The sequence below is a fragment of the Salmo trutta genome, chromosome 14 (assembly GCF_901001165.1).
Source record: "Salmo trutta chromosome 14, fSalTru1.1, whole genome shotgun sequence".
NCBI lineage: Eukaryota > Metazoa > Chordata > Actinopteri > Salmoniformes > Salmonidae > Salmo > Salmo trutta.
Window position 1 is genome coordinate 19,539,141 of NC_042970.1, and position 27,742 is coordinate 19,566,882.

General features: G+C 39.5%; 2 protein-coding genes across 14 annotated transcripts in view; both read left to right on the forward strand.

Annotated features, from left to right (window-relative positions):
- LOC115207563 (inositol 1,4,5-trisphosphate receptor type 1) overlaps positions 1-13,033 on the forward strand; it is a 161,159-nt gene extending 148,126 nt beyond the window's left edge. For all 13 annotated transcript variants that reach the window (XM_029774752.1, XM_029774753.1, XM_029774756.1 and 10 more), the window contains 2 exons: positions 9,471-9,632; positions 11,002-13,033. In XM_029774752.1, coding sequence (XP_029630612.1) covers positions 9,471-9,632; positions 11,002-11,091 — 252 coding nt within the window. In that variant the 3' untranslated portion in view covers positions 11,092-13,033. The remainder of the gene's footprint in view (positions 1-9,470; positions 9,633-11,001) is intronic.
- A 10,715-nt stretch (positions 13,034-23,748) lies between these two features.
- LOC115207565 (class E basic helix-loop-helix protein 40) lies at positions 23,749-27,536 on the forward strand. The gene is made up of 5 exons (XM_029774766.1): positions 23,749-24,131; positions 24,269-24,332; positions 24,466-24,573; positions 25,054-25,165; positions 25,390-27,536. Exons 1-5 carry the CDS (start codon positions 24,055-24,057, stop codon positions 26,223-26,225), a joined length of 1,197 nt encoding a protein of 398 aa, XP_029630626.1. The 5' UTR covers positions 23,749-24,054; the 3' UTR covers positions 26,226-27,536.
- Positions 27,537-27,742: the final 206 nt, after the last annotated feature.

Below are 27,742 nucleotides of genomic sequence, written 5' to 3' on the forward strand. Positions count from 1 at the left end.
GTCTATTGGGGGTGCGTCTCTAGTATATTATAGTATGCAGACATCCAATACAGAATGTACTTGATAACATGCAGGACAGCAGCACTGTGTGATTTTGGACGTTCAGGAAGTGAAGCATGCACAGAGCACTCCTTTCCTCCTCTCAGAATGAGTACATGTCTCTGTGTGATTCCCCTGTCCTGCTGTTTGTCGGATCCAGGACCAACCTGTGGCCCACTGCAGTCGCCACTCTCACCCCCCACTTCTCAGACTACACCACTGAAACAAAGGGAATTTTCCATCCATGCAGCTGTGCTCACAACAGACACAGGCTACAGTGCAGGTGCTCCCCAGCACACTCCTGTTCAGGCAACATTGTGCTTCTGTTTACTGTTGGGTCTGTAGTAAGGCTAATTGATAGCGTAATGCTATTTTGTAAGGTGAGAGAGTGCATATGCATGTAGCTAAAGGAGGGACTGTTTTGTATGGTGTGTGTGTATGTGTCTACGCACTTGTGTTTTTGCTGAAGGGAACTCCAGACAGACCCATTCACACAGCCTTGGCTTGTTTGGGGTCAGGTTCAGACAGTGCACAATAACATTGGTATGTAGTGGCCTAGTGCTGGAGGAGATGGAGGGGTGAAAGAATGTGTTTGCTCGCCTGGAGGATTGCTGCAACCCTTTCACTGTCTCAAGGCCCTGAAGTGACTGGCTGCCACTCATACTCTCCACGCATAAAACTGTATGTACACTGTGTGCACCTTGTGCAGACCTTGTGCAGTAGGGCAATTCCACGGTAACAGAATGACGCTGAGACTCACTTCACTTTAAACGTATGCCAAACAAAAACCATTGATTGCCAAGTTAAACCATACAACACTATGCACAAGGACTACTTCAAACAATTTCCACCAAAAATGTTACAGAAACACATTTACTCGAACAACAGTGCAGTTTGGTAACAGAATGACAGTAAAATCTCCCTCAGTTTTTTATGTGACCACGTTTTCCAAAAACAGCTATGATATGACACCTTGACTTTGAAAAAATCTATTTTGATTATTGAAGTACAGTAAGTGAAGTGGATCAACACTCGGTAACATATGGATGGTAACAGAATGACATCATGGGTCCCTGATCTATACTATACAAAAATGCATAATTATGAATGTCATATTCTTCATGGTGATGTATCCTGAATAGGTACACAAAGGTAGAAAAAAGCATTGTCCTCCTTTGCATGTTTGGGTATTATTCTACATGTTGGTGATTATTCTAATTAGCTCTCCCCCAAACAAGACAAAATTTGGTTGGTCCGGGCCGCATCAAATCTCTACCAATCATAGACGTCTATATTTCACAAGTTTGGACCTCACAGTAGAGCACAGCAGAGTAGAGTAGAGTAGAGTACAGCAAAGCACAGCAGAGTAGAGTACATCCCAGTACAGCACAGCACAGTATAGTTCAGTACAGTAAAGTACAGTACAATTGAGTATAGTTCAGTACAGTACGATAGAGTAGAGTTCAGTACAATAAAGTACAATACAGTAAATTATACTGTAATATACTCTAGTGTGCTCTACTGTATTAAACTCTTTACTGTACATTACAGTACCTTACTGTATTGCACTGACCCATACTCAAGTTTTCTGTACTGTACTGTGCACTACTGTACTGTGCTGTCCAAACTTGTGAAACAGACGTCTATGATTGGTATAGATTTGGACTGACCACATTTCATCTACTTTTCAACGTCCATAGACGTCCGGTGTCGGTCGGTGCTCAGTGGGTGAGAGGGCTGGTTACAGTAAATGGAAAGAGAGGGGACTCATGGGTAGGGGTCAGTAAGAGCCGGGAGAGGTGACATTAAATGGAGAGAGAGAGAGAGAGGGAAAAGTTGTCTCAACTGTTTTCACACTCTTGCTTTGACCACCATGCGACAGAAAGAGAGAAAAAAACAGTTATGAGCTGAACGTAACAGTATGCCAAGGGAGGACAGTAGCAGGTATTCCAACTTTTTGGTAACAGAATGACAAGACATTAGGCAATATTTCTTAAACTTACAGAAGACAAATAATTTCTGTAAAACTAAATATAAATGTTGATAATACCTTTTAAGACTTTTTTTGCTAGATGTTTTCTAAGACATCTTTTCCAGCTCTTTGGCCAGAAATCAAAGCCTTTGCTTATTCCTAATTTTTAGGATGCCTTAATAAACACTGTACAAAACATTAAGGACACCTGCTCTTTCCATGACAAAAGGGGGTGGGGGTGCAACTCAATATTAGGAATGTGTCCTTAATGTTTATATACACTTAGGTTTCATTTGACTCCAAACTGTGCTCCTATGAACTTCATATGTTTGTGCTCATGGGGGTTTTTACATGGAAATGCCCAGTAGATTTTCTCTTTTCCATATTTAGAAGCAGTCAGTTTATTCCTGTGATTCCTCTGTAATATTGAGAGGTATTGACTGATTGATAGCTGTAGTATTGTAATGTTTACTGTAGGCTATACACCAGGGAGGAGCACTGAATTTTTTTACAAATATAAGGAAAGAGGCACGGGCTGAAATCAGTTGATAACCGGACTTAGACAAGTTGTAAATGCAACAGGTACTAATATCAGGCAAATAAATGCACAGATAGAGCCCAACACTCTTAGAAAAAAAGGGTTTCAAAAGGGTTCTTTGGCTGTCCCCATAGGAGAACCATTTTTGGATCCAGGTAGAACCCTTTTTGGTTCCAGGTAGAACCCTTTTTGGTTCCAGGTAGAACCATTTTAGGTTCCATGTAGAACCCTCGGTGGAAAGGGTTCTACATTGAACCCAAAAGGGTTCTACCTGGAACCAAAAAGGGTTCTTCAAATGGTTCTCCTATGGGGACAGCCGAAGAACCCTTTTAGGTTCTAGATAGTACCTTTTTTTCTAAGAGTGTGGGGTGCTGAAGCACCTGCCCTTTTGCCCTCCTATGAAAAAGTGTCCATTTGATTGGTGGCGTAAAAAAAATATATATATATATTTTTTGTCTATTTTCTCTATTGTAATTTTAAATACAATGAATTGTCTATCAAAGTAGATAATTTTTCATAAACTCATGAATCTTAAATAATAACAAATCGTTCAAATCACGATGAGGATGCATCTCGGAGAAGCGAGGGGTGGGCCGCAATAATAATGAGGGCCACAGATTCTGGCAGACTTGAGTCAAGCACCATCAATTTACACCTTCAACCCGACATTTCAGCTAAATCCTTCTGCCATTGACGTCAGTCCCAGTCATTGTCAGAGTTGTCTGACTTCTTTTACACCCCCTGATCTCTCCAATCTTCAATCTCTCCTCTCTGCATCTGAGGCATCTTCACTAAAACAAGCAGCATCTGACACTGTTATGTTTGTTAGGGTAACCAGCAGAGTAAGAAGGGAAAAGGGATCAATAGAATTAGCCTATTATACAGTATTAAACCTATTACACTAACACAGGGATATCCAACCCTGTTCCTGGAGAGCTACCGTCCTGTAGGTTTTCGCTCCAACCCTAATCTAGCGCATCTGATTCTAATAATTAGCTGGATTAAATTGAGATTTTCTGTCACTGGCCTACACACAATATCCCATAATGTCAAAGTGGAATTATGTTTTTTTTTTTTTAATTTTAAACATTTTTACAAATCATTTAAAAATGAGAAGCTGAAATGTCTTCAGTCAATAAGTATTTAACCCCTTTGTTATGGCAAGCCTAAATAACTTCAGGAGAAAAATGTTTTTAACAAGTCACATAATAAGTGCAATAATAGTGTTTAACATGATTTTTGAATGACTACCTCATCTCTGTACCCCACACATACAATTATCTGGAGGTCCCTCAGTCGAGCAGTGAATTTCAAACACAGATTTATCCACAAAGACCAGGGAGGTTTTCCAATGCCTCGCAAAGGACGACACCTATTGCTAGATGGATATATTTTCAAGCATAGTGGCGGCTGCATCATGTTATGGGTATGCTTGTAATTGTTAAGAACTGGGGAGATTTTCAGGATAAAAAAGAAAGGGAATGGAGCTAAGCACAGGCCAAATCATAGAGGAAAACATGGTCAAGTCGGCTTTCCACCAGACACTGCGAGATTAATTCACCATTCAGCAGGACAATAACCTAAAACACAAGGCCAAATCTACACGGGAGCTGCTTACCAAGAAGACAGTGAATGTTCCTGAGTAGCCGAGTTACACACCCAAGCTAACTGGCTAACTTTGGCTAGCTTGCTGAGAGAACAGCTCACTGACCATTTTATTCACCCTAGCAGAGCTGGTTAGGCTGTTTTTATGTTATCCAGAGCATTGGTGACTGCAACTGTGCTGCTGTCAACAATTTAATTACGCTTTTTTGCCAATGTTTACTGATACAGGCCATATTCACGGGTGTTGAGCGTTCGTAAATTTGTCAGTTATTCTGCGCTCTGGCACACTCAGATGAGAGTGCTGTGAAATTGGAGTAGATTTGCCAGAGTGAATTTACCGGCTACATCTATCAACATCTGTCGCAGTGACATCATAAACATTCTATTGAAATAGATACTTGCATAGTGGAGTCTTTTGTTAAGACATGTAGCTAGCAAGCTAAACAATGAACCATAATCTAAACTCATGACGTTACTACCCTGCATGAATCTGCTGGTATCTAACCAACCAGGTTCAATATTAGCTAGCTAACATTAGGCTATAACTAGCAAAGGAAATGGCTCTGAGATATGTATAATATTACTACACAAATCATACACGTAAAGTTAGCAAGAGAGCCAGCCAGCTAACGTTAGCTAGCTAGCTAACAGTACATTTTAACTTGAAATGAAAACGACTTTCTGACAAAATTAGAAACGTGTAATATCTGAAAATGCAGCTAGCTAGGCTATCTTATCCGTATACATGGATGCACGCTTCTCCCTCTCTGTCACGGATGCCATGGTTGCCCTTAGTTTGAAGATGTAATTCGGAGACAGGTGTTTTCTCCATCTCCTTAGCTATCATACTCTAATTTCACTGATTTCAAAACTCAGTCCTCCAGAAAGTGGAGAGCAACACTTATGTTGTTCTACTACGCAATATATATTTTTTACTGACCAGCTCAAATAGACAGAAGCATGCTACATGGCAGACCAATCCGAACTCATCTCTCGGCATGTCCAGCCCACTCATTATTTCAGCCAATCATGGCTAGCAGGAAGGTTGCTTACTTTTTCTGTGGCTAAACCAACTAGGCTCATAATTAAACAATTGTATTCGCATTTACAGATGGCATACATATTTGTTATTAAGGCACATGAAAGTTTACAATTTCCAGAAGGCATTTTGATCAAATAAAATAAAAATGACTTTCAAATGGCTCACCTGTGAAGTAGTGACGCGCGACATATGCCCACTTTCCTGAAACGAGCAGAGGTATAAAGAACTTAATTAAGTAAAAATACTTTAAAGTACTACTTAAGTTGTTTTTGGGGGTATCTGTACTTTACAATACTATTCATATTTTTGACTACTTTTACTTTAATTTCACTACACTCCTAAAGAAAATAATGTACTTTTTACTCCATACATTTTCCCTGACACCCAAAAGTACTTGTTACACTTTGAATGCTCAGCAGGACAAGAAAATGGTCATCCCTACTGCCTCTGATCTGGCGGACTCACTTAACACATGCTTCATTTTTAAATTTTGTCCGAGTTGGAGCGTGCCTCTGGCTATCCGGAAAGAAATAAAAACTAGAAAATGTGGCTGTCTGCTTTGCTTAATATAAGGAATTTGAAATGATGTATACTTGTACTTTTGATACTTAAGTACATTTTAGCAATTGCATTTACTTTTGACACTTAAGTATATTTAAAATCAAATACTTTTAGACTTTTACTCAAGTAGTTTTTTACTGGGTGACTTTCATTTTCTATTAAGGCATTTTTACTTTTACTCAAGTATGACAATTGAGTACTTTTTCCACCACTGGAAAAGAGTCACATTTATGGTCAGTTTACATATATTTTAGAGGCTATTTATGTCGAAAAGTTGTATAATACCCACATCACATGCCTTACTTTTATATTCCTGCATAAGTAGAATCCGGATTATGCCTCTACTGCCATTCACTCCAATTAGACTGGTTTGGATTACTCCCTGACCAATATGGCTGCCATTTTTAAACCATTCTGGAACTTTGAGGGTTCTAGTAATTTAATAGGATCTCTATGGTTAATTCTAAGTAAATTATGTGTTCTCTGTTTGGCCCTCACACATTCAACAAGGCAAATGGTAGACCTGACTGTGTTTTTAAGGAAGTTAAATTGGAACTCCCTGGTATGGAAAGTCCCCAAAATTAATTATATTACATTTTATTATAGACTTGATTTGTGCACACAGAGAGTGAAACAAAGAGTGGCTTATTTGAGAGAAACACAAGTCAAATAAGCATATGTATACCAAGTGAAGCCTTAGCTAGCTAACACATTTGATGTCACTTGAGTTACATTAATGTGTAAGGCTTTGTCCCCCCCAAAACCGAAGGGTATTAGCATGTTAGTGGTGAAATTAAATCAAATAAGTGTACATCAGATATTTTACTGCATTAAATGAATGACAAAATGTGATGAAAACATATTTTTTTCCCTGAGCAAGCAATTGTAAAGATTTGATTGATGTTTAAATTGTAGCTCATTTGATCAATTCTAAACATTAATAGGGTTGCAAAGCTACCAGTAATTTAGAAAAGTTACCGGAATCTTCTGTAATTTTGGTAATTTTAACTTTTATAAAAATGTATTCATATATAGTATTCTTTTTTTTTTTTTTATCTGTGTCTATATTGTCAATGACTTTCTAGTGGATAGTTCAAGAGAAAATGGCCTAATTAATGAAAAAAGCATCTAATCAACAATGGCATTATTTTTTATTAACTCTTCCAAATATAGATTTTTTCACAACTGCCACATGTTTGGTGCCAAAACATTTACAAAGACATTTTGACATAGTAAAATAAATAAATGTGTAAAAAATATTTCATGCTGAATCCCTCATATGGTATTCACTAAGTCAATGGTTGATATTTAGGATAATGTTTTAGTTCTATTTTATATTTTAAAATCATCTTATTTTATATATTTTACATGTGTTAAGGCCACACAGAGGGCCAAATATAATTACAGACCTGTGATAATCTGAAGTCATCTGATAAAATTCCCAAAACGCATTGAAAGTTAACAAATTTCTTGTAGTTTACTGGTAAACTTAAAAGTTTCCAGTAATATACCCTCTTTTTGCAACCCTAGATATACAATATAAAATGAGTATACAAAAGATTAGTAACGTCTGCTCTTTCCATGACATAGACTGACCAGGTGAATCCAGGTGAACGCTGTGATCCTTTATTGATGTCACCTGTTAAGTCCACTTCAATTACTATAGATTAAGGCGAGGAGACAGTTTGAAGAAAGATTTTTAAGCCTTGAGACAATTGAGACATAGATTGTGTATGAGTGCCATTCAGAAGGTGAATGGGCAAGTTGAAGTCAGAAGTTTACATACACTTAGATTGGAGTCATTAAAACTTGTTTTTCAACCACTCCACAAATTTCTTGTTAACAAACTATAGTTTTGGCAAGTCGGTAAGGACATCTACTTTGTGCATGACACAAGTAATTTTTCAAAAAATTGTTTACAGACAGATTATTTCACTTATAATTCACTGTATCACAATTCCAGTGGGTCAGAAGTTTACATACACTAAGTTGACTGTGCCTTTAAACAGCTTGGAAAAATCCAGAAAATTATGTCATGGTTTTAGAAGCTTCTGATAGGCTAATTGACATCATTTGAGTCAATTGGAGGTGTACCTGTGGATGTATTTCAAGGCCTACCTTCAATCTCAGTGCCTCTTTGCTTGACATCATGGGAAAATCTAAATAAATCACAGAAAAAAATGTGTAGACCTCCACAAGTCTGGTTCATACTTGGGAGCAATTTCCAAACGCCTGAAGGTACCACATTCATCTGTACAAACAATACTACGCAAGTATAAATACCATGGGACGACGCAGCCGTCATACCGCTCAGGAAGGATATGCGTTCTGTCTCCTAGAGATGAACGTACTTTGGTGCGAAAAGTGCAAATCAATCCCAGAACAACAGCAAAGGACCTTGTGAAGATGCTGGAGGAAACAGGTACAAAATTATCTATATCCACAGTAAAACGAGTCCTATATCGACATAACTTGAAAGGCCGCTCAGCAAGGAAGATGCCATTACTCCAAAACGGCTATAAAAAAGCCAGACTACGGTTTGCAACTGCACATGGAGACAAAGATCGTACTTTTTGGTTGGCCATAATGACCATCGTTATGTTTGGAGGAAAAGGGGGAGTCTTGCAAGCCAAAGAATACCATCCCAACCGTGAAGCATGGGGGTGGCAGCATCATGTTGTGGGGGTGCTTTGCTGAAGGAGGGACTGGTGCACTTCACAAAATAGATGGCTTCATGAGGGAAGAAAATTATGTGGATATATTGAAGCAACATCTCAAGACATCAGTCAGGAAGTTAAAGCTGGTCTCAAATGGGTCTTCCAAATGGACAATGACCCTAAGCATACTTCCAAAGTTGTGGCAAAATGGCTTAAGGACAACAAAGTCAAGGTATTGGAGTGGCCATCACAAAGCCCTGACCTCAATCCCATAGAACATTTGTGGGCAGAACTTAAAAAGCGTGTGTGAGCAAGGAGGCCTACAAACCTGACTCAGTTACACCAGCTCTGGCAGAAGGAATGGGCCAAAATCCACCCAACTTATTGTGGGAAGCTTGTGGTAGGCTACCTGAAATGTTTGACCCAAGTTAAAACAGTTTAAAGGCAATGCTAGCAAATACTAATTGAGTGTATGTAAACTTCTGACCCACTAGGAATGTGATGAAAGAAATAACAGCTGAAATAAATTATTCTCTCTACTATTATTCTGACATTTCACATTCTTCAAATAAAGTGGTGATCCTAACTGACCTAAGACAGGGGATTTTTAATAGGATTAAATGTCAGGAATTGTGAATAATTGAGTTTAAATGTATTTGGCTAAGGTGTATGTAAACTTCCGACTTCAACTGTAAGTGCCTTTGATCGGGGTATGGTAGTAGGTGCCTGGTGCACCGGTTTGAGTGTGTCAAGAACTCCAACGCTGACACGTTTTTCATGCTCAACAGTTTCCTATGTGTATCAAGAATGGTCCACCACCCAAAGGACATCCAGCCAACAAATGTTTTGTACACTCAGTGTTTTTTGGGGAACACTTTTACAATATGTACTTATTACAGTGTAAGGCATAGTAATGTGAAGTGTTACCAAATATTTTCTATAACTTTTATAATTATGATGAGAGACCGGAATTAAAATGTATTACCCTTATTTACAGTGTTTCAACAAATGTTCTAGTCATGCTTGAATAACATATCTTCTCCCTCTGTTCACCAGGAGCACAACCTGGACTGGTTTCCACGGATGCGGGCCATGTCCCTGGTATGTAGCGATGCGGACGGGGAGCAGAATGAGATCAGGAGCCTGCAGGAGAAACTGGAGTCCACCATGAAGCTAGTCTCCAACCTCTCTGGACAACTGACTGAGCTCAAGGAGCAGGTGAGGGGGCCATCCAGCCTCGTAAAGTGAACTGATGATAGTCTGTATAGATATTGATATGAAATCATTTTTATTTTCCATATATTTTGTGTAGCATTTGGTGTGTTTGATGGCAACTTGCCTTGTTCAGTTCAAAAACATTTTTCATAAATCATTTCATCAAACTTGGTGCACTGTTTCTTGTAAATAAAATAGTATTTTGGTCTTTCAATAAAATGAGAAGTGTTTGAGGATATGGGTGGTATCTAGACCCAGACAGGAGGAAATGGTTGTTGTGTGGCTAAAGGTTTAGATGAGGACACAACTACCCTTTACCCTTGATTTTTCAGGATGAAATATCTCCATAAATAAATATTTGTTTGGTTGATGTCTACTTAGTTTTTAAAAATTCTTTCACATGTACACTAACATAGACCAAATTGAAATTGTTACTTTAGGAGGTTAGTTGACCAACAAATGCAGACTTAACTGTTCTTTTACATTTAGATTGTTTCAGTCTTATTTTCCCAGAAGTTAGGGCAGTGCCCCCCCCCTACCCGGAACGTTCGTGAGCATACTCCATGGCACTCAAAAGTGTCTCACAAACAAGAACATCGTCTCACAAACAACAGACCCAAACAAGAGCTCCCTTTGTTACATCATTCCAATGAAAATTGACTTAATTAGTTTGCTGTGGCACAAATAAAGAGTCACATTCTACTATAACTGAGTTTAGCCAGTGGCCACCCCTATGGCTCTCTATCGTAATACTATAATGCTGCTCTTTCTAGCACTTCCCGACATCTAATAATGATTTCCTTTATAATGCTCAACTCATGATGACCAACAGCCTTGTTATGAGGGTATTTGTATTGCCGTTGCAATATTAAGATGACAAAGAAAAACTTTTTTTGTTAAACTTGTTTTGTTTGTTTTAGAACTTTAATTGATTTAAAATGGTTGTTGTCCCTATTGCCATAAAGGCCAACATCTTTCATTATTACTCATGAGCCTGGCTTGAAAGTTTCACTATTGGTCTTTTCTTTTGGTCTTTTGGTCTTTTCTTTTGTTTCCTGTGGTTTACTTGTTGTTAGAGGAGATGACATTCTGAAAGGCTAGGAAGATACGTTTCAAATGAAACCCTGAAACCCTCCCATCAAAGCCAAAAGCTCTCAGCACATTGCTGTGCAGAATTTGCAGGCATGGGCAGTTTATACTTTTGTTTCTCTGAACAAGAAACTTAGTAGCAGCTTATTTGGAGGTACTCCAAGTGTCAGACACAGACAACCTATATCCCACCCATAGACGTGACAAAAGCAGCAGATGTACAGATCCAGGAAATGAGTAATGAGCAAATAACCTAGCATCTGTCCTGTGTGTTGTCCTCTAGATGACAGAGCAGAGGAAGCAGAAACAGAGGATCGGACTGTTGGGTCATCCTCAGCATCCTCAACATGCCAACCCCCAGCAAACTGCGTGAGGCTGAGGCAAGGAAGCCCCCCCCACCCAGCCACAAGACCCAGGGAGAGCTACTTCTACTGCTTTGTGTTTGCATAGGGAACAGATTGCAGAGTCTTCACTTAGTGGTCCCTCCCGTCCTGCATATATACTGTAGCTACCAAATGTGTGTGTGAAGCGTAGCACATTGAAATAGCTAGTCATATAATTGTGATATGTAGGTTAGCCTACAAAGGTATAACTCAAACAAAATCACTCACCACGCCCAGGCAACCCATCCTTTTCCCAGTCCAGTTGGGATTGGTGCCAAATGTTTTCTATGTAAAAATGTAAGTGAATTCTCATTACATGGCCTTTACTGGGTGAACTTGAAATACAGCAGAGCAGGGCCGGCATTATGGGCGGGCTGTAGGGGGCCTGGTCCGCCCTACCGTACCTCCTTGAAATATTGATAATTAATTTGACTGAGAAGTCAGACGCATCAATCTCAGATAAAGCATGCGAGCGAAACAGCGCCCCTCTGTCTCCGTATGTGTGACCATGTATCTGATGCTGTCTGAACAAAAGGAGTATGGCATGTCATACTTTTTCTGACCAGACAGCATCAGATACATGGGCTACACGTAGTAATACAGAGTGGCGCTGTTTCGCTCGATGGTTTCAGCAGAGAGGCAGAGGTGAAGCAAGAGGGCTCACTCTCGCCAAAAATCTGTCCTGAATGCATTTCTATGGGCATAATATGCAGACCTAAGCTTATCGCCTGCATTCCCACCTTTGGGACAATGACTCGCACTGTTAGGCGGAGACATGAGCATCTCGTCATTATATACAGACATCTGGTTTCAGCCACTTGCGAATTACAAAGACAAGTTGGTGGGTTAACAGTGCACTGTTCGAATAGTAGCTTCTCCTAAAGTAAATTGATGTTTTGCCAAAATTATATAATGACTCCTGTCTAAATAAAATAATAGTAAATACTTTACCAGAGATCATGACTTAGCCACAGAGGATCATGATTTTTCTTTTTTTAGATAGCTGTGGATTATTTCAAATCACAAGTGCATAGGCCTATGCCTATTTGGAAAGCCAGCAATTTGGACAGAGCACATGGCAATAAGCCTAGCTGATTATTGAATTGTGGCTGTCAGCGGAAAAACATCTAAAATGTGTGAAGATAATGTGTTTTGAGTATAATTTCAAATGTTGAGACAAGAAGCGGAGGGGGGGGGGGTGTGGCGAAGATATGGGCGTCTCTCTCCAGAATGCATACACTCAGCTCTCCAGAATATGCTCCGCAGTCTCCCGTGAATTCATGCACATTCATTGTTTCATTATGTGAATGGTTTTCCCTTTGATTGTTTGTTTATTTTGATAAATTCCCCATTACATATGTAACCAGTAGGCCTAGTAAATGTATCGTTAATCTCTGTCATTTGGTTACATTCATTTCTGTTAGTGCATCTATTTCAGTCATTTACTGTTCTCATTCTCAGAGTGGAAACGTTGTTTACAGAGTTCACAACCTGCTACACTTGTGAGAAACAAGTTTTGGTTTATTTCATAACCATCATTTTAGGAGTTTTGTCATTGTATTTTGTTTGGAGTGCTCCATATGAGCATGTGAGTGGTTTCTCTGTTCTGATAACGTTGAGGGAGCACCTGAGCACGCCAACCTGCTGAGTTGATACAATGTTGATACACTGCACTAGCAAGTCAAGACAGATAGATAGATAGAAAGAGAGGCAGGCAGGCACAGTAGAGCGATGAATGTGATTGAAAGAACCTGAATTCTCTTCAGGATATTTTCTACTGTTTATATTTCTCGCTTTAGGCCTATGTATTTTACTTAGTTGATGATGGAAGTTGTTGGCCTAGTGCTGCATTGGGCTATCTCTGAACTCTGTGTTAATTTCTTTAGCCTATAAACTATAAAAATAAAGGGAGTCGCAAACTCCATATATAAACTCTCAGTAATTTATTGGGTAAATCACCAACGTTTCGGCGTGACTCTCTTTATTTTATAGTTTATTTGCCATTAGTCAGCACCACACAAAATACGTTTTCTGGGTGTGCGCCAGCTCATGTTTGTTATTAATTTCTTTAGCCACCAATGGATCACGGTGTATCAATGTGTCCATATGGCAGAGGCTGGTGCTCTTGCATTAGTTGAATTTTAACTTTTAGATTTTTATCATTTTAATTCAGATTTTTATGATTAACCACGTAACAATAATTTTGAGAAACAAAAATGTTATTATTGAAATGAAACTGTTCCACAAAAATGCGCAAATACAAATAATCATAACTGATACGCAGATAGGTAGAAATGGCGGGATAAATTGTAAGCTTCCCCAAACTTGAAACTCACGAGCTGCCTAAGGCCTTTATTATAACACCCATCAACAAAATGTGTGCAAGCGCATGCACACAAGAGGTCCCGTGAAAAAAATGGGCCCCCCTATAGAAATGAAATGCCTGTCCAACTGATTCGTTCTGGCGCCGGCCCTGCAGCAGAGCTGTACCGGACACAGGAAGATGTAGTCCGATGTGAAATGGCACTGGGAGACATGGAAATAAACATCTTTTTGTATTTACTACTGGTATAGCAAGCAGTATTTAATGTCTTATTTTTGTATCTTGTGCAATATCACTACTTTAATATGCAAACTCCTTGGTGTGTGAATTTAAGTTGTTCCTAAAGTAATGTCTTATTTAATAGGGACAGAACTTTTTTCCACATGGGAGCTTTATTTTGTATTATTTTGCTTTTAAATGAAATAGGGACCTGTTGTTTAGACTTCACATATGGAAATGACTCCATGTAGAATAGCAGTTGGTCGGACAGATTAAGTTACATGTATTGTTCTGGCCTTTCTGATTTCACTTGTTATATTTCTTTCAGAAGGTTGCATAAAAAGTCTTAAATGCACTTCATAGAGATAGTATATTGTCTGAGAGCAAGTATAGGTCTTGTTTTCGGTTTCATTTCTGCAAATAAGATTGTGTCTTATCTTGTACTATTTTATGGTATTTGCTTTCTTATATAAAACTGGCATTTAAAGCTTTTAGGATACTTGCCTTTCTTCATCCAAACAAATGTATTATGTAAAAATGTGATCATGCTGTTATGATGTGTTTATTAATCATATTTCCACATTGTCTTGCACTACATATTATTAGCATCTGTCATCCAGGTTTATCCTCTTGTAATTATAACACCTGTCATGTGTGCCATTTGTCCCTTTAAGATGTTTTTGGTTCTGATTTACTACTTGTGACAAAGCCACTATCTTTTTCCTTTGTTTTATCATTCAGCGCAGATTTCTGTTCTCAATTCTGCTGTTTATTTGATATTTTATTATTTATTGATTTGTATTGTTGTACTTTAAACATGTACATGCATTATGTTGCTTAAGCCATTGTTTTTTGTATAGGGACCTATGTTTTCAGAAAAGTAATGTGGAATTTAAAAGCAGTGTTACTGAAAATGAATGTGCAGAGGACTAATTTAAAAGATTTAAGCACTGTTAGAATTGTAAAATAATGTAGAATTGTCTAATAAAATATATGTAATTCTCCTTCACATCCACCACTGAATCTTGTCACTACACTGTATGCTACTGGGCTACCATATGAAGGAAAGCTGTAGTCCAGTCTTCTCTTTTCCCTCTGCACACTGTGTAAATGGACAGTCTTGTAGTCCATTGTAAAATCTAGCTGCAAAGTTCAGAGGTAACTTCCCCACATTTTTCACCTACTTATCCAGTGTCTGCTTCTGTTAAAGAAATATTACTTTATTTGTAGTCAACTCTTTGTAAGTATTGTCACAAATATTGAAGAATTTATACACAGTATATAGTATATGCAGATATGCTGGTGCACAGACGAGTGTTGGAGATTCATATCCTCCTCTCAAGGTGACAATTTAGTTATTCAGAGAAACGGAGCATGTTACATAAAATATGAATAGACTTGTGCGTGTCTGTAGACTTGAGAACATCAGCAAGTTTATAGAGCAACCAAACGCAAAGGCACAAAAGGAGCGTTTAATTGTCCAGCTTCATTGGTGGACTTTCCTGCAGTATTTTCCACATACCTAGGGTTTATTAAACAGCAGTGGTGGAAAAAGTACCCAATTATCATACTTGAGTAAAAGTGAAGATACCTTTAATAGAAAATTATTCAAGTGAAAGACACCCAGTAAAATATTACTTGAGTTAAAGTCTTTAGTTTTAAATAGATTTAGGTATCGAAAGTAAATGATATTGCTAAAATATGCTTCAGAATCAAAAGTAAAAGTATAAATAATTTCAAATTCCTTATATTAAGCAAACCAGATGTCACCATTTTTTTGTTTGTTTTTTATTTACGGACAGCCAGGGGCTCACTCCAACACTCAGACATCATTTACAAACCAAGCATGTGTGTTTAGTGAGTCAGAGGCAGTAGGGATGACCAGGGATGTTCTCTTGATAGGTGTGTGAATTTGACGATTTCCCTGTCCTGCTAAGCATTCCAAATATAACGACTACATTTGGGTGCCAGGAAAATGTATGTAGTAAAAGGTATATTATTTTCTAAGGGAATGTAGTGAAGTAAAAGTTGTTAAAAATATAAATAGTAAAGTATAGATACCCCAAAAAACAACTTAAGTAGTACTTTAAAGTCAAACGAATATGGAGTGAATGCTTGTAATCTGTGCAAAGGCAATACAGTATGAATATGGTTGTGCCTAAATAGTCACCTCCAAAATGATTGACACCCTTGATAAAAATGAACAAAAAATGTGGAATACAATAAAAAATACAAATACGGAGCTACAGTGCCTTCAGAAAGTATTCACACCAATTGACTTTTTTCTACATTTTGTTGTTACAGCCTGAATTTAAAATGTCACAGGCCTACACACAATACCCCATAATGTCAAATTGTAATTGTTTAAAAAAATAAATAAATCAGGGTGCACCTGTGTAATGATCATGCAGTTGAATCACCTTCTTGATATGCCACCACTGTCAGGAGAAATGCTCACTAACAGGGTTGTAAGCCAATTTGTGCACAATATTTGAGATAAATCAGGTTTTTGTGTGTATGGAAAATCTCTAGGTTTTTTTTTTTTAACTCATGAAACATGGGACCAACACTTGCATGCTTACATGCTGCATTTATATTTTTGTTCAGTGTAAGCTCAGGGGTAAAAATGTTCTTAACAAGTCACATAATAAGTTGCATGGACTCAATCTGTGTGCAATAATAGTGTTCAAAATAATTGTATAATACTGACTCATCTCTGTACCCCACTCATACAATTAACTGTAAGGTCCCTCAGTCAAGCAGTGAATTTCAAACACAGATTCAACTACAAAGACCAGGGGGGTTTCCCAATGCCTCGCAAAGAAGGGCACCTATTGGTAAATGGGGGGAAAAAAACATTGAATATCCCTTTGAACATGGTGAAGTTATTAATTACATTTTGGATGGTGTATCAATACACCCAATCACTACAAAGACACAAGTGTCCTTCCTAACTCAGTTGCCCGAGAGGAAGAAAACCACTCAGAGAGTTCACCATGAGGCCAATGGTGACTTTAAAGCAGTTAGAGTTTAATGGCTGTGACAGGAGAAAACTGAGGATGGATCAACAACATTGTAGTTACTCCACAATACTAACCTAATTGACAGAGTGAAAAGAAGGAAGCCTGTATAGAGTATTAATATTCCAAAACATGCATCCTGTTTGCAACAATGCACTAAAGTAGTACAAAAAATGTGGCAAAGCAATTCACTTTTTGTCCTGAATGCACATTACCAAGTACGACTCTCCATATTCTCAAGCATAGTGGTGGCTGCATCAAGTTGTGTATGATTGTAATCGTTTTGGACTGGGGAGTTTTTCAGGTTAAAAAGGAAACAGAATAGAGCTAATCACAGGCAAAATCCTAGAGGAAAACCTGCTTCAATCTGCTTTTCACCAAACAGCTTTCGGCAGGGCAATAACGTAAAACACAAGGACAAATATACACTGGAGTTGCTTACCAAGAAGACAGTGAATGTTCCTGAGTGGCCGAGTTACAGTTTTGATTTAAATCTGCTTGAAAATCCATGGCAGGACTTGAAAATGGTTGTCTAGCATTGATCAACAACCAATTTGACAGAGCTTTGAATGTTGAAAAGAATAAAGAATATTTTCTCCAGAAAGACTCACAGCTGTAATCGCTGCCAAAGGTGCTTCTACAATTATTGACTCAGGGGTATGAATACATGAGATATTTCTGTATTTAATTTCAACAAATTTGCAAACATTTCTAAAAACATGTTTTCACTTTGTCATTATGGGGTAGTGTGTGTAGATGGGTGAGGGGGAAAAAAAGATTTAATCCATTTTGGATTCAGGCTGTAGCACAACAAAATGTGGAATAAATCAATGGGTATAAATACTTTCTGAAGGCACTGTGTATTGTATGCTCCAAAAAATTGGGAAGTTGTGTTCTTTTTTGGTAAAAAGATAGGTGTGATAAATTATTGACCCTCACAAACTTCTACAAATGCACAATTGAGAGCATCCTGTCGGGCTGTATCGTCGCCTGGTACGGCAATTGCACTGTCCGCAACTGCAGGGCTCTCCAGAGAGTGGTGCAGTCAGCCCAATGTATCACTGGGGGCACACAGCCTGCCCTCCAGGACATCTACAGCACCCAGTGTCACAGGAAGGCAAGGAAGATCATCAAGGACCTCAGCCACCCGAGCCACGGCCTGTTTACCCCACTATCATCTACAAGGCAGAGACAGTAAATGTGCAGCAAAGCTGAGACAAAGAGACTGAGAAACAGCTTCTATCTCCAGGCCATCAGACTGTTAAACAGTCACTACTAGTCTTGGTCACTGTTCTAGCTGGCTACCACCTGATACTCTACCCTGCACCTTAGAGACTGGTCACTTAAGTAATGTTTACAAACTGTTTCACCTACTTCATGTATATCAAATAGAATAAAATATGAAAAGGTATTATATAAAAGGTATGTACTGTACTCTAGTCATTGCTCATCCTATATACTGCTGTACACACATTTTCTATTCATATTCTGTCCATACTGTCAATACACACCATTGTTTGTATGTACAGTGCCTTCGGAAGGTTTTCAGATCCCTTGACTTTTACCACATTTTGTTACATTTTGTTTTTCCCTCATCAATCTACACACAATACCCCATAATGATAAAGCAAAAACAGGTTTTTAGAACTTATTATTCATTTATAAAAAATAAAAACTGAAATATTACGTTTACATAAGTATTCACCCTTTGCTCAGTACTTTGTTGAAGCACCTTTCTACTCAACAAATTGGATGCAGTCTATCATCACAGTGCCATCCGTTTTGTCACCAAAGCCCCATATACTACCCACCACTGCGACCTGTTTGCTCTTGTTGGCTTGCCCTCGCTTCATACTCGTCGCCAAACCCACTAGCTCCAGGTCATCTACAAGTCTCTGCTAGGTAAAGCCCCGCCTTATCTCAGCTCACTGGTCACCATAGCAGCACCCACCGGTAGCACGTGCTCCAGCAGGTATATCACAGTGGTCACCCCCAAAGCCAATTCTTCTTTTGGCCACCTCTCCTTCCAGTTCTCTGCTGCTAGTGACTGGAACGAACTGCAAAAATCTTCTGCACATCCTACCATTCCAGTGTTTAATTTCTATAGTGTAATTACTTCGCCACCATGGCCTACTTATTGCCTTACCTCTCTTATCCTACCTCATTTGCACATGCTGTATATAGATTTTTCTACTGTATTACAGATTGTATGTTTGTTTCATCCATGTGTAACTCTGCGTTGTTGTATGTGTCGAACTGCTTTGCTTTATCTTGGCCAGGTCGCAGTTGCAAATGAGAACTTGTTCTCAACTAGCCTACCTGGTTAAATAAAGGTGAAATAAATAAAAAACCTTTGGCAGCAAATACAGTGTAAAGTCTTCTTGGGTATGATGCTACAAGCTTGGCACACCTGTATTAGGGGAGTTTCGCCCATTCTTCTCTGCAGATCTTTTCAAGCTCTGTCAGGTTGGAGAGGGAGCGTTGCTGCACAGCTATTTTCAGGTCTCTCCAGAGATGTTAGATTGGGTTCAAGTCCAGGCTCTGGCTGGGCCACTCAAGGACATGCAGAGACTTGTCCCGAAGCCACTCCTGCATTGTCTTGGCTGTGTGCTTAGGGTTTTTGTCCTGTTTGAAGGAGTACCTTCGCCCCCAGTCTAAGGACCTGAGTGCTCGAGTAGGTTTTCATCAATGATCTCTCTCTACTTTGCTCCGTTCATCTTTCCCTCACACCTGACTAGTCTCCCTGTCCCTGCTGCTGAAAAACATCCCCACAGCACGATGCTGCCACCACCATGCTTCACCGTAGAGATGGTGCCAGCTTTCCTGCAGACGTGACATTTGGCATTCAGCCCAAAGAGTTCAATCTTGGTTTCATCAGATCAGAGAATCTTGTTTCTCATGGTCTGAGAGTCCTTAGGGTGCATTTTGGCAAACTCCAAGCAGGCTGTCATGTGCCTTTTTACTGAGGAGTTGCTCTACCATAAATGCCTGATTGGTGGAGTGCTGCAGAGATGGTTGTCCTTCTGGAAGGTTCACTCATCTCCACAGAGGAACTCTAGAGCTCTGTAAGAGTGACCATTGGGTTCTTGGTCACCCATCTGACCAAGGCCCAATTGCTCAGTTTGGCCGGGCGGCCAGCTTTAGGAAGAGTCTTGGTGGTTCCAAACTTCTTCCATTTAACCTCTCTAGGGTAGGTGGGACGAAATCGTCCCACCTACGCAACAGCCAGTGTAATCCCGTGGCGCGTTATTCAAATACCTTACAAATGCTATTACTTCAATTTCTCAAACATATGACTATTTCACACCATTTTAAAGACAAGACTCTCGTTAATCTAACCACACTGTCCGATTTCAAAAAGGCTTTACAACGAAAGCAAAACATTAGATTATGTCAGCAGAGTACCCAGCCAGAAATAATCAGACACCCATTTTTCAAGCTAGCATATAATGTCACATAAACCCAAACCACAGCTAAATGCAGCACTAACCTTTGATGATCTTCATCAGATGACAATCCTAGGACATTATGTTATACAATACATGCATGTTTTGTTCAATCAAGTTCATATTTATATCAAAAACCAGCTTTTTACATTAGCATGTGACGTTCAGAACTAGCATACCCACCGCAAACTTCCGGTGAATTTACTAACTTACTCATGATAAACGTTCACAAAAAACATAACAATTATTTTAAGAATTATAGATACAGAACTCCTTTATGCACTCGCTATGTTCGATTTTAAAATAGCTTTTCGGTGAAAGCACATTTTGCAATATTCTGAGTAGATAGCCCAGCCATCACGGGCTAGCTATTTTGACACCCACCAAGTTTAGCCCTCACCAAAGTCAGATTTACTATAAGAAAAATGTTATTACCTTTGCTGTTCTTCGTCAGAATGCACTCCCAGGACTTCTACTTCAATAACAAATGTTGGTTTGGTTCAAAATAATCCATAGTTATGTTCAAATATCCTCTGTTTTGTTTGTGCGTTCAAGACACTATCCGAAGGGTAAACGCGCCCGACGCGTTTCGTGAAAACAAAAAAATTCTAAATATTCCATTACCGTACTTCGAAGCATGTCAACCGCTGTTTAAAATCTATTTTTATGCAATTTTTCTCGTAAAAAAGCGATAATATTCCGACCGGGAGTCGTTGTTTTAGTTCAAAGACAGAGAAAATAAAAACATGGGGTCGCCTCGTGCACGCGCCTCAGTCTCATTGTACTCTGATCGACTACCATCCAAATGCGCTAATGTTTTTCAGCCAGGGGCTGCAAAGACATCATTCAGCTTTTTCCCGGGTTCTGAGAGCCTATGGGAGCCGTAGGAAGTGTCACGTTACAGCAAAGATCCTCAGTTTTCAATAAAGAGAGTCAAGAAGCCCAAGAAATTGTCAGACAGGCCACTTCCTGTAAGGAATCTTCTCAGGTTTTTGCCTGCCATATGAGTTCTGTTATACTCACAGACACCATTCAAACAGTTTTAGAAACTTTAGGGTGTTTTCTATCCAAAACCAATAATTATATGCATATTCTAGTTTCTGGGCAGAAGTAATAACCAGATTAAATCGGGTATGTTTTTTATCCGGCCGTGTAAATACTGCCCCCTATCCCTAACAGGCTAAGAATGATGGAGGCCACTGTGTTCTTGGGGACCTTCAACGCTGCAGAAATGTTGTGGTACCCTTCCCCAGATCTGTGCCTCGACACAATCCTGTCTCAGAGCTCTACAGACAATTCCTTCAAACTCATGGCTTGGGTTTTGCTCTGACATGCACTGTCAACTGTGGGACCTTATATAGATAGGTGTGTGCCTTCTCCAAATCATGTCCAATCAATTGAATTTACCACAGGTGGAGTCTAATTAAGTTGTAGAAACATCTCAAGGGTGGTCAATGGAAACAGATTCTCCTGCGCTCAATTTTGAGTCTCATAGCAAAGGGTCTGAATATTTTTGTAAATCAGGTATTTCTGTTTAATATTTGTATTAAATTTGCAAAATGTATTTCTAAAATCCTGTTTTCACTTTGTCAATATGGGACATTGTGTGTAGATTGATTAGTTAAAAAATATATATATATTTTAGAATAAGACTAACGTAAAAAAAAAAGGGAAAAAGTCAAGGGGTCTGAATACTTTCCGAATGCACTGTAAACATATTGTAATAAACTATGGAATATTTTGAATAGGCTAATGGATTCCAAATTAGAGACAGGTCTGTTCCATATTTATCTACAGTGGTGGACTGGGAGCAAAAAAAATCAACCCTGGCATGGGACCAAAAAATCAACCTGGCATTTTTAACATTGAGGCCCCCAAACCGGACAATCCCCCCATTATTAGCCAAATAATGATCAGTTTGAGCAAGAAAAAAAAACAAGTTAGACAGGCCCACTGGGCTAAAAATGACCCGCCCACCTGGTATTTGCCCAAAATGTCAGATGGCCAGTCCTCCCCAGTTTATCAACCTTCTAATCTAGGTATTTTGTCCAGACATATCATACTACAGTGTAAGCCTACTATGCTATTTGTAATTATCTGCCATGAAAATATCTGTTGTCCTTGCTGGGAACATACATGTGTGTGGTGTGTGGGCACTTGGTAGACCGGCACGCTCAGCTCTATAGTGAGTGTATGACGTCAGTGGCAGGGAGCTGGTTTCGGTTCGCGTGGCCATGTTGGAGCTCAACGTGACAGCTCAGTGCAGCAGGTAACAAACTGATCAACAAAATCATCCATCTGCAGGTGCACGTGTAGACTCAAATTATTAATGTGTGGAAACCGTGTCCACTCTGAGCCTATTGGCACATGCGAGAATACAGAGCAGCGTGGGGAAAATTAAACATTAGGCTATGCACCACACCAAATAATTATTCCCACGGGGCATTACAGTTTTATATAATAGTTTACATATTGACTGTAGTCTACTCTTAGGTTAGGTGGATTGGTTTATTAGGAATTATTGTCATGGACACAGGCAGGCCTATATAGGCTTTATCTAAACCTAAAATTAAAAACCTACTAAAGATAATACTTAAAGAGAAATATATGAAATACTATTTTCACATCATGAAGGTACAAAAACATTCACAAACATTTTTATTTTATATGGGCAATTTGCATTTTTTTGACGTATACATTAATATACATTACTTTTGCATTAATATACTTATACATATGTAGGCCTACCCATTGATTTTTGAAGAATACAATTTATAAATACCTGATGAGCTTAGTTCAACTGTGGAATACCCCATCACAATCCAAACGACAAGCTTGTTTTAGTCCATGTAAATGTAAACAAACACTATATAGCCTCAAAACATTGTTAAAACTGTAATGTTATAATGGATGGTCAGTTCTTGCATCAATAGCTCTGTCTATGAATTTGAGATTGGTTACATTTCTCCAGCCCCATCCCTCGGCTTTTTACCGAAACAGGGGCGAGTACACGCTTTGTTATTGTTTCTACCGATAATTGCAGCTTTAACCCTCACACTGACACAAGTTGAATACGTGAGGCTACACGCGAACGAAAAGTTATATGTTCTTCCCTGCAAATGTTCTGTGGATATATTCTCAATTGTAATAAAATTAAGCCATATAAGCGGTAGCTTACCTTCTCTCCCCTACAAACCACTATTCTGTGGTTTATAGAATAACAGGAATGTGATAATGCATCTATTGTATCTTAATTCTGACACTTTCCTATAATAACTGTACATATGCCATGTCATTATTATGCATATGAAAGTTGTACATGGAACAGAAGCCGGAATGTAGAACATACAGTAATAACAAACAGTAGTCTATAAGGCTAAGTGTGTAAGGACTTCTGCCCTACTTTCTATATAGTAAACATATACTTGCACGTTCTGCCCAGAGTTGTCTTATGTTCTCGTAGCATAGCTGTAGAATAAGAGGGAGGGCCATTCTCGTGCAGATCCTCTTTAACTACAGAAATGGGCTGTACTCTAGATGGCTTGAAAGCACCGTCCAACACGTGAGGCTCATGTGACGGAAGTAGATCAGCTCTCCAACGGAGAGACGTGTCTAGTCACAGGGTTTATTTAACACGTAGACCAAACCACCCCTCTATCACACATTTACCCGGGAGTAGAGCATCTGAACTATTGCTGTGCTTGGATCTCAGAGTGACAACACCACATTGACAGTCTCTGGAAAGCAATAGCCTGATGAAATATTATTCTTTATAGAAAAAGTGTTCACTATTGAATAGAAAAACATAACAATAATTTTAGCAATAACAATAAACTTAATTTTTTCTCAGATGACAATATTAGCTGAATGTTGAAAGACAACTGAAGCCTAGTTTTAAGATTGAATTGTTTGGAGACCAATATTTGGATTTCATAAAGACGCAAAATGGAGAGGATTACAAGTGCGCAACCTCCTCCTTGTATGGCAAAACACCAGTCGCAGGAGATGGCAGACATGCAAGGGTAAGCCCCCAGAAACAGCTTACAATGTATGCATTATAACACTGCAAAACAACATAGTATTCTTATGTAAATAGTAATAAAAAAAACAATATAAGCATGACTTCTTATCAATATTTTCTATTATTTTTTCCCTATAGAAAGGATTTCCAAAAGTGCGTGTACAAACACCGAAAGGGAATGAAGCGCGTGGAAGACAGTAAGGTATGCTTATGTTCTTTACTTAAAACATTTTGTATATCTTAGGTTTACTTTTGTCGGCAATTCATTATGTCTTATACCCTATTGAATACATTTTACACATTGACTAACAAATGTACTTTTTTTTCTCCCACAGGAGACATACAAGTTACCCCATCGATTGATTGAGAAGAAAAGACGTGACAGAATCAATGAATGCATTGCCCAACTGAAGGATTTATTGCCAGAACATCTCAAACTCACAGTGAGTACTAATTGAATGTGTAGCCTATTACTACTGACTGTGTAATAGGAATGCAAAAGCGCCACCTGGTTGTTCATGATTAATTTGTTTGTCCAAATCAATGCCTTGATTAGTCTGATTCCTTAATCCAAAAATGTTGCCTGTTATGACAAAGGCAACGTATTATTCTTTTTTTTTCATAATGTAAATAACTTGTTTATTATTATTATTATTATTACATCAATACTATTTCATATTATCCGATTGAAAAGTTTGGTTAATTATAATAATTGAATTAACTGCCTATGCATATTGCCTCAAACCCTTTCAAAACAATTTACATAAACAATATGTTGATAAACTATGCCTTAAATGTACTGCATTGTGTTGGTGTGTGCAGATTGCCTGCCTCCCTACCCTGTGGCAGTTTGTCTTCTGTTCAGCTGCTAAAACTGTTATATAAGAAAGATCAACATGCTTATCAAGGTCTTCCTGTTTTAGACTCTAGGCCATTTGGAGAAAGCTGTGGTGTTGGAACTCACCCTGAAGCATGTGAAAGCCCTGAGCAATCTCCTGGAACAGCAGCAGCAGAAAATCATTGCATTGCAAATCAGTAAGTTTGATACCTTGAGATACACTGTTTAATTTTATTATGGGCTACACTCTAATATTACTTATTATTGACAGGCCATACCATCGAGACGATGCTGCTCAATCAAAGCTAAAATTGTATCTTTCCCATTACAAAATAAATAAAACAAGTAACCTGTTTCATTGCCAAAACTGTAGCATTATTAAATATGAACCTAATACCTGATATGACTTTGTTTCTCTCAGGTGATCAGAGCAGTGTTAGCTCAGAGAACAGTGAGGAGATGTTCCGCTCTGGCTTCCACGTCTGTGCTAAGGAGGTCCTCCAGTACCTGGCTAACCAGGGGAGCAGCAGAGACCACCTGACCCCCTCTGAAATGATCAGCCACCTCCACAAAGTAGCATCAGAGGTGCTCCAGGGTCCATTCAGCCCCCGGTCCAAAGAGCCCACCCACAAACCCATCGATAGCATGGAGAAGCCTGCTGGTCAGATGCCTAAGGGCAAGGAGGGTCACCCCAAGAACTTTGTGTCTGTCATTCAAAGGACATACCCCCACGGACATGGAGAGCAGAGTGGCAATGACACAGACACTGACAGCGGCTATGGAGGGGAACACGAGAAACGGGACCTCAAAGCCCAACGCTCAAGCTACTACAGCAAGGAGGGGGAGCTCAAATATGCTCTGGCTGAGAGGATGGCAGGAGGTGGCGTCAAGCAGGAGGGTGCCGAGCCCCAGGCCAAGAGGTTAAAAGCCGACTATTCAGAGGACGAGTCTTCCTCTGGGCAGGTGGTTAGCAGCCATCACAGCTACATGAGCTTCTCCCAACACCAGACCCCTCTCTGCGTGCCCTTCTACCTCATCCCCCAAGCAGCTGCATCGTGGCCCATGATGGAGAAGTGCTGGTTCCCAGGGGGCATGCCCTTTTTGTACCCAGGCATGAGTGTCTCAGCAGCCAGCTTGTCTCCAGAGAAAATACCTCAAAACTTAGTAATGTCTCCCAGGGCAGGTTCCCCGACACTCTACCAAGCACCCATGGACTCACCAGCCCTCCTTCAAGCTTTAAAACAAGCCCCTCCATGAACTTGGAATCCAAAGACTGATACACTTTTGTGTTTGCACCCTGCTCTATGAATGTTTGGGGTTGAACGGATCGCCTGCTGGAAGGCATCCAGGTTAGCAAGGACAAACACGAGAGCACCAGTTTGTCTCCCTCAGCAACAGCAGCCCACACTCACCCTTTGAGAGCAAACAACAACTGTCACACACAAACCCAGTGGCCACAACCCTCCAAACCAGCCCACAGAGCAACCTTGGAGCCAGTCAGCACTGAAGCTCTGACCCTATGGAGGCTCACAGATGACCTGTTGCAAAGCTCTGAGTCACTGTGAAGAGCTGGTCTACACAAGGACATGACAAAAGTGGTTAAGAGAGGAACTTACTGTGGGGATGGCTTCCCTGCACTTGTGTTGAATGTCAGAGTTAAACCCTGACTGTGATGAGCAGACAGCACATCCCCCAGCCATTCAGACCTGCCCTTTGCACACACACCGGTCTGTAATGAATGTAAGAATTTAACAAAACCCCTGTAGATGCTGCTTGAGATTCTATGTGTTTTAGATGTGCAACCGGAGGATCCACATTTTCTGCATCTAACTGCTGAAACTGCAACGGACCCGCCTTTAGGCCAGAACGCTACCAAATACGTCTCTGGTTTATGTTGACCAGGGTTGTCACAAAATCCATTGCTCCCTCTTCACCCACCAAGTGTACCCTACCCTGCAGCTAAATGGTTCTCCACTGGATTTTATTCTTTAGAAAAAGTCAGGATGGTGTCACCGGACCTGATATGTGTCACTCATGTAAATAGAGGAGTGATGCATTCAGTTATGCATTTTAGTTTTGAGTTTAAGTCACTACCATTCGTGCAAGTAGTTCTTGTGAGGTAATGTCTTGTAATTATTTTGTTTATACTACTTGTACATCTCTATTTTTGATACATGACCTACAGAGTGTTTTTGCATTGTAACTAGAGGGAGGGAATTTAGATGGCCATTTTGCTGTTTGCCAAGAGAATGTGTATATAGCATTGTGCTAGACCTGATTTGCATCATGCTCATTATTCCTTTTGGGTCTGGTCAATTTCTGGCCTGATCTTAGTTCGTGCTTTATTTTGCTTAAAGCAGACAAATTATGGCAGATGCCTAAATGTATTTGTATCAATTATTGAGGCTGTGGCAAAGAGAGGAGAGTGAATGTAATGCTACAGCAAAATGTTAGTGTTGTATAGGATGAGGTACTTCGGATTTTCATTTTGGGACATAACAGAAGGTTGCTTGTTGTACATATTTTGTCTATAAAGTATTGTTTACATAAAGTTTTTTTCTGTGGAAATAAGAGTTTGGTTCTGAATCTTGGTAGAACACTAGCATGTTGCACAGCAATGCAACCCAACCTTGCTTCTCATCATAACATCACATGCTTACATAACATTAACACTCACATAACCCATAAGGCAGCAGTCAGGGGCAGACTGGGACCAGAAATCGTCTCTGGCATTTCTAACACACCGGCCCATTTTTTCCCTTGAGGCCCCCATT

Coding starts and splice junctions, on each gene's coding strand:
- LOC115207565 (XM_029774766.1), top strand. CDS start 24,055: ATGGAGAGGATTACAAGTGCGCAACCTCCTCCTTGTATGGCAAAACAC. Junction 24,333..24,465: donor AGCGCGTGGAAGACAGTAAG/GTATGCTTATGT, acceptor TTTCTCCCACAG/GAGACATACAAGTTACCCCA. Junction 24,574..25,053: donor CAGAACATCTCAAACTCACA/GTGAGTACTAAT, acceptor TTCCTGTTTTAG/ACTCTAGGCCATTTGGAGAA.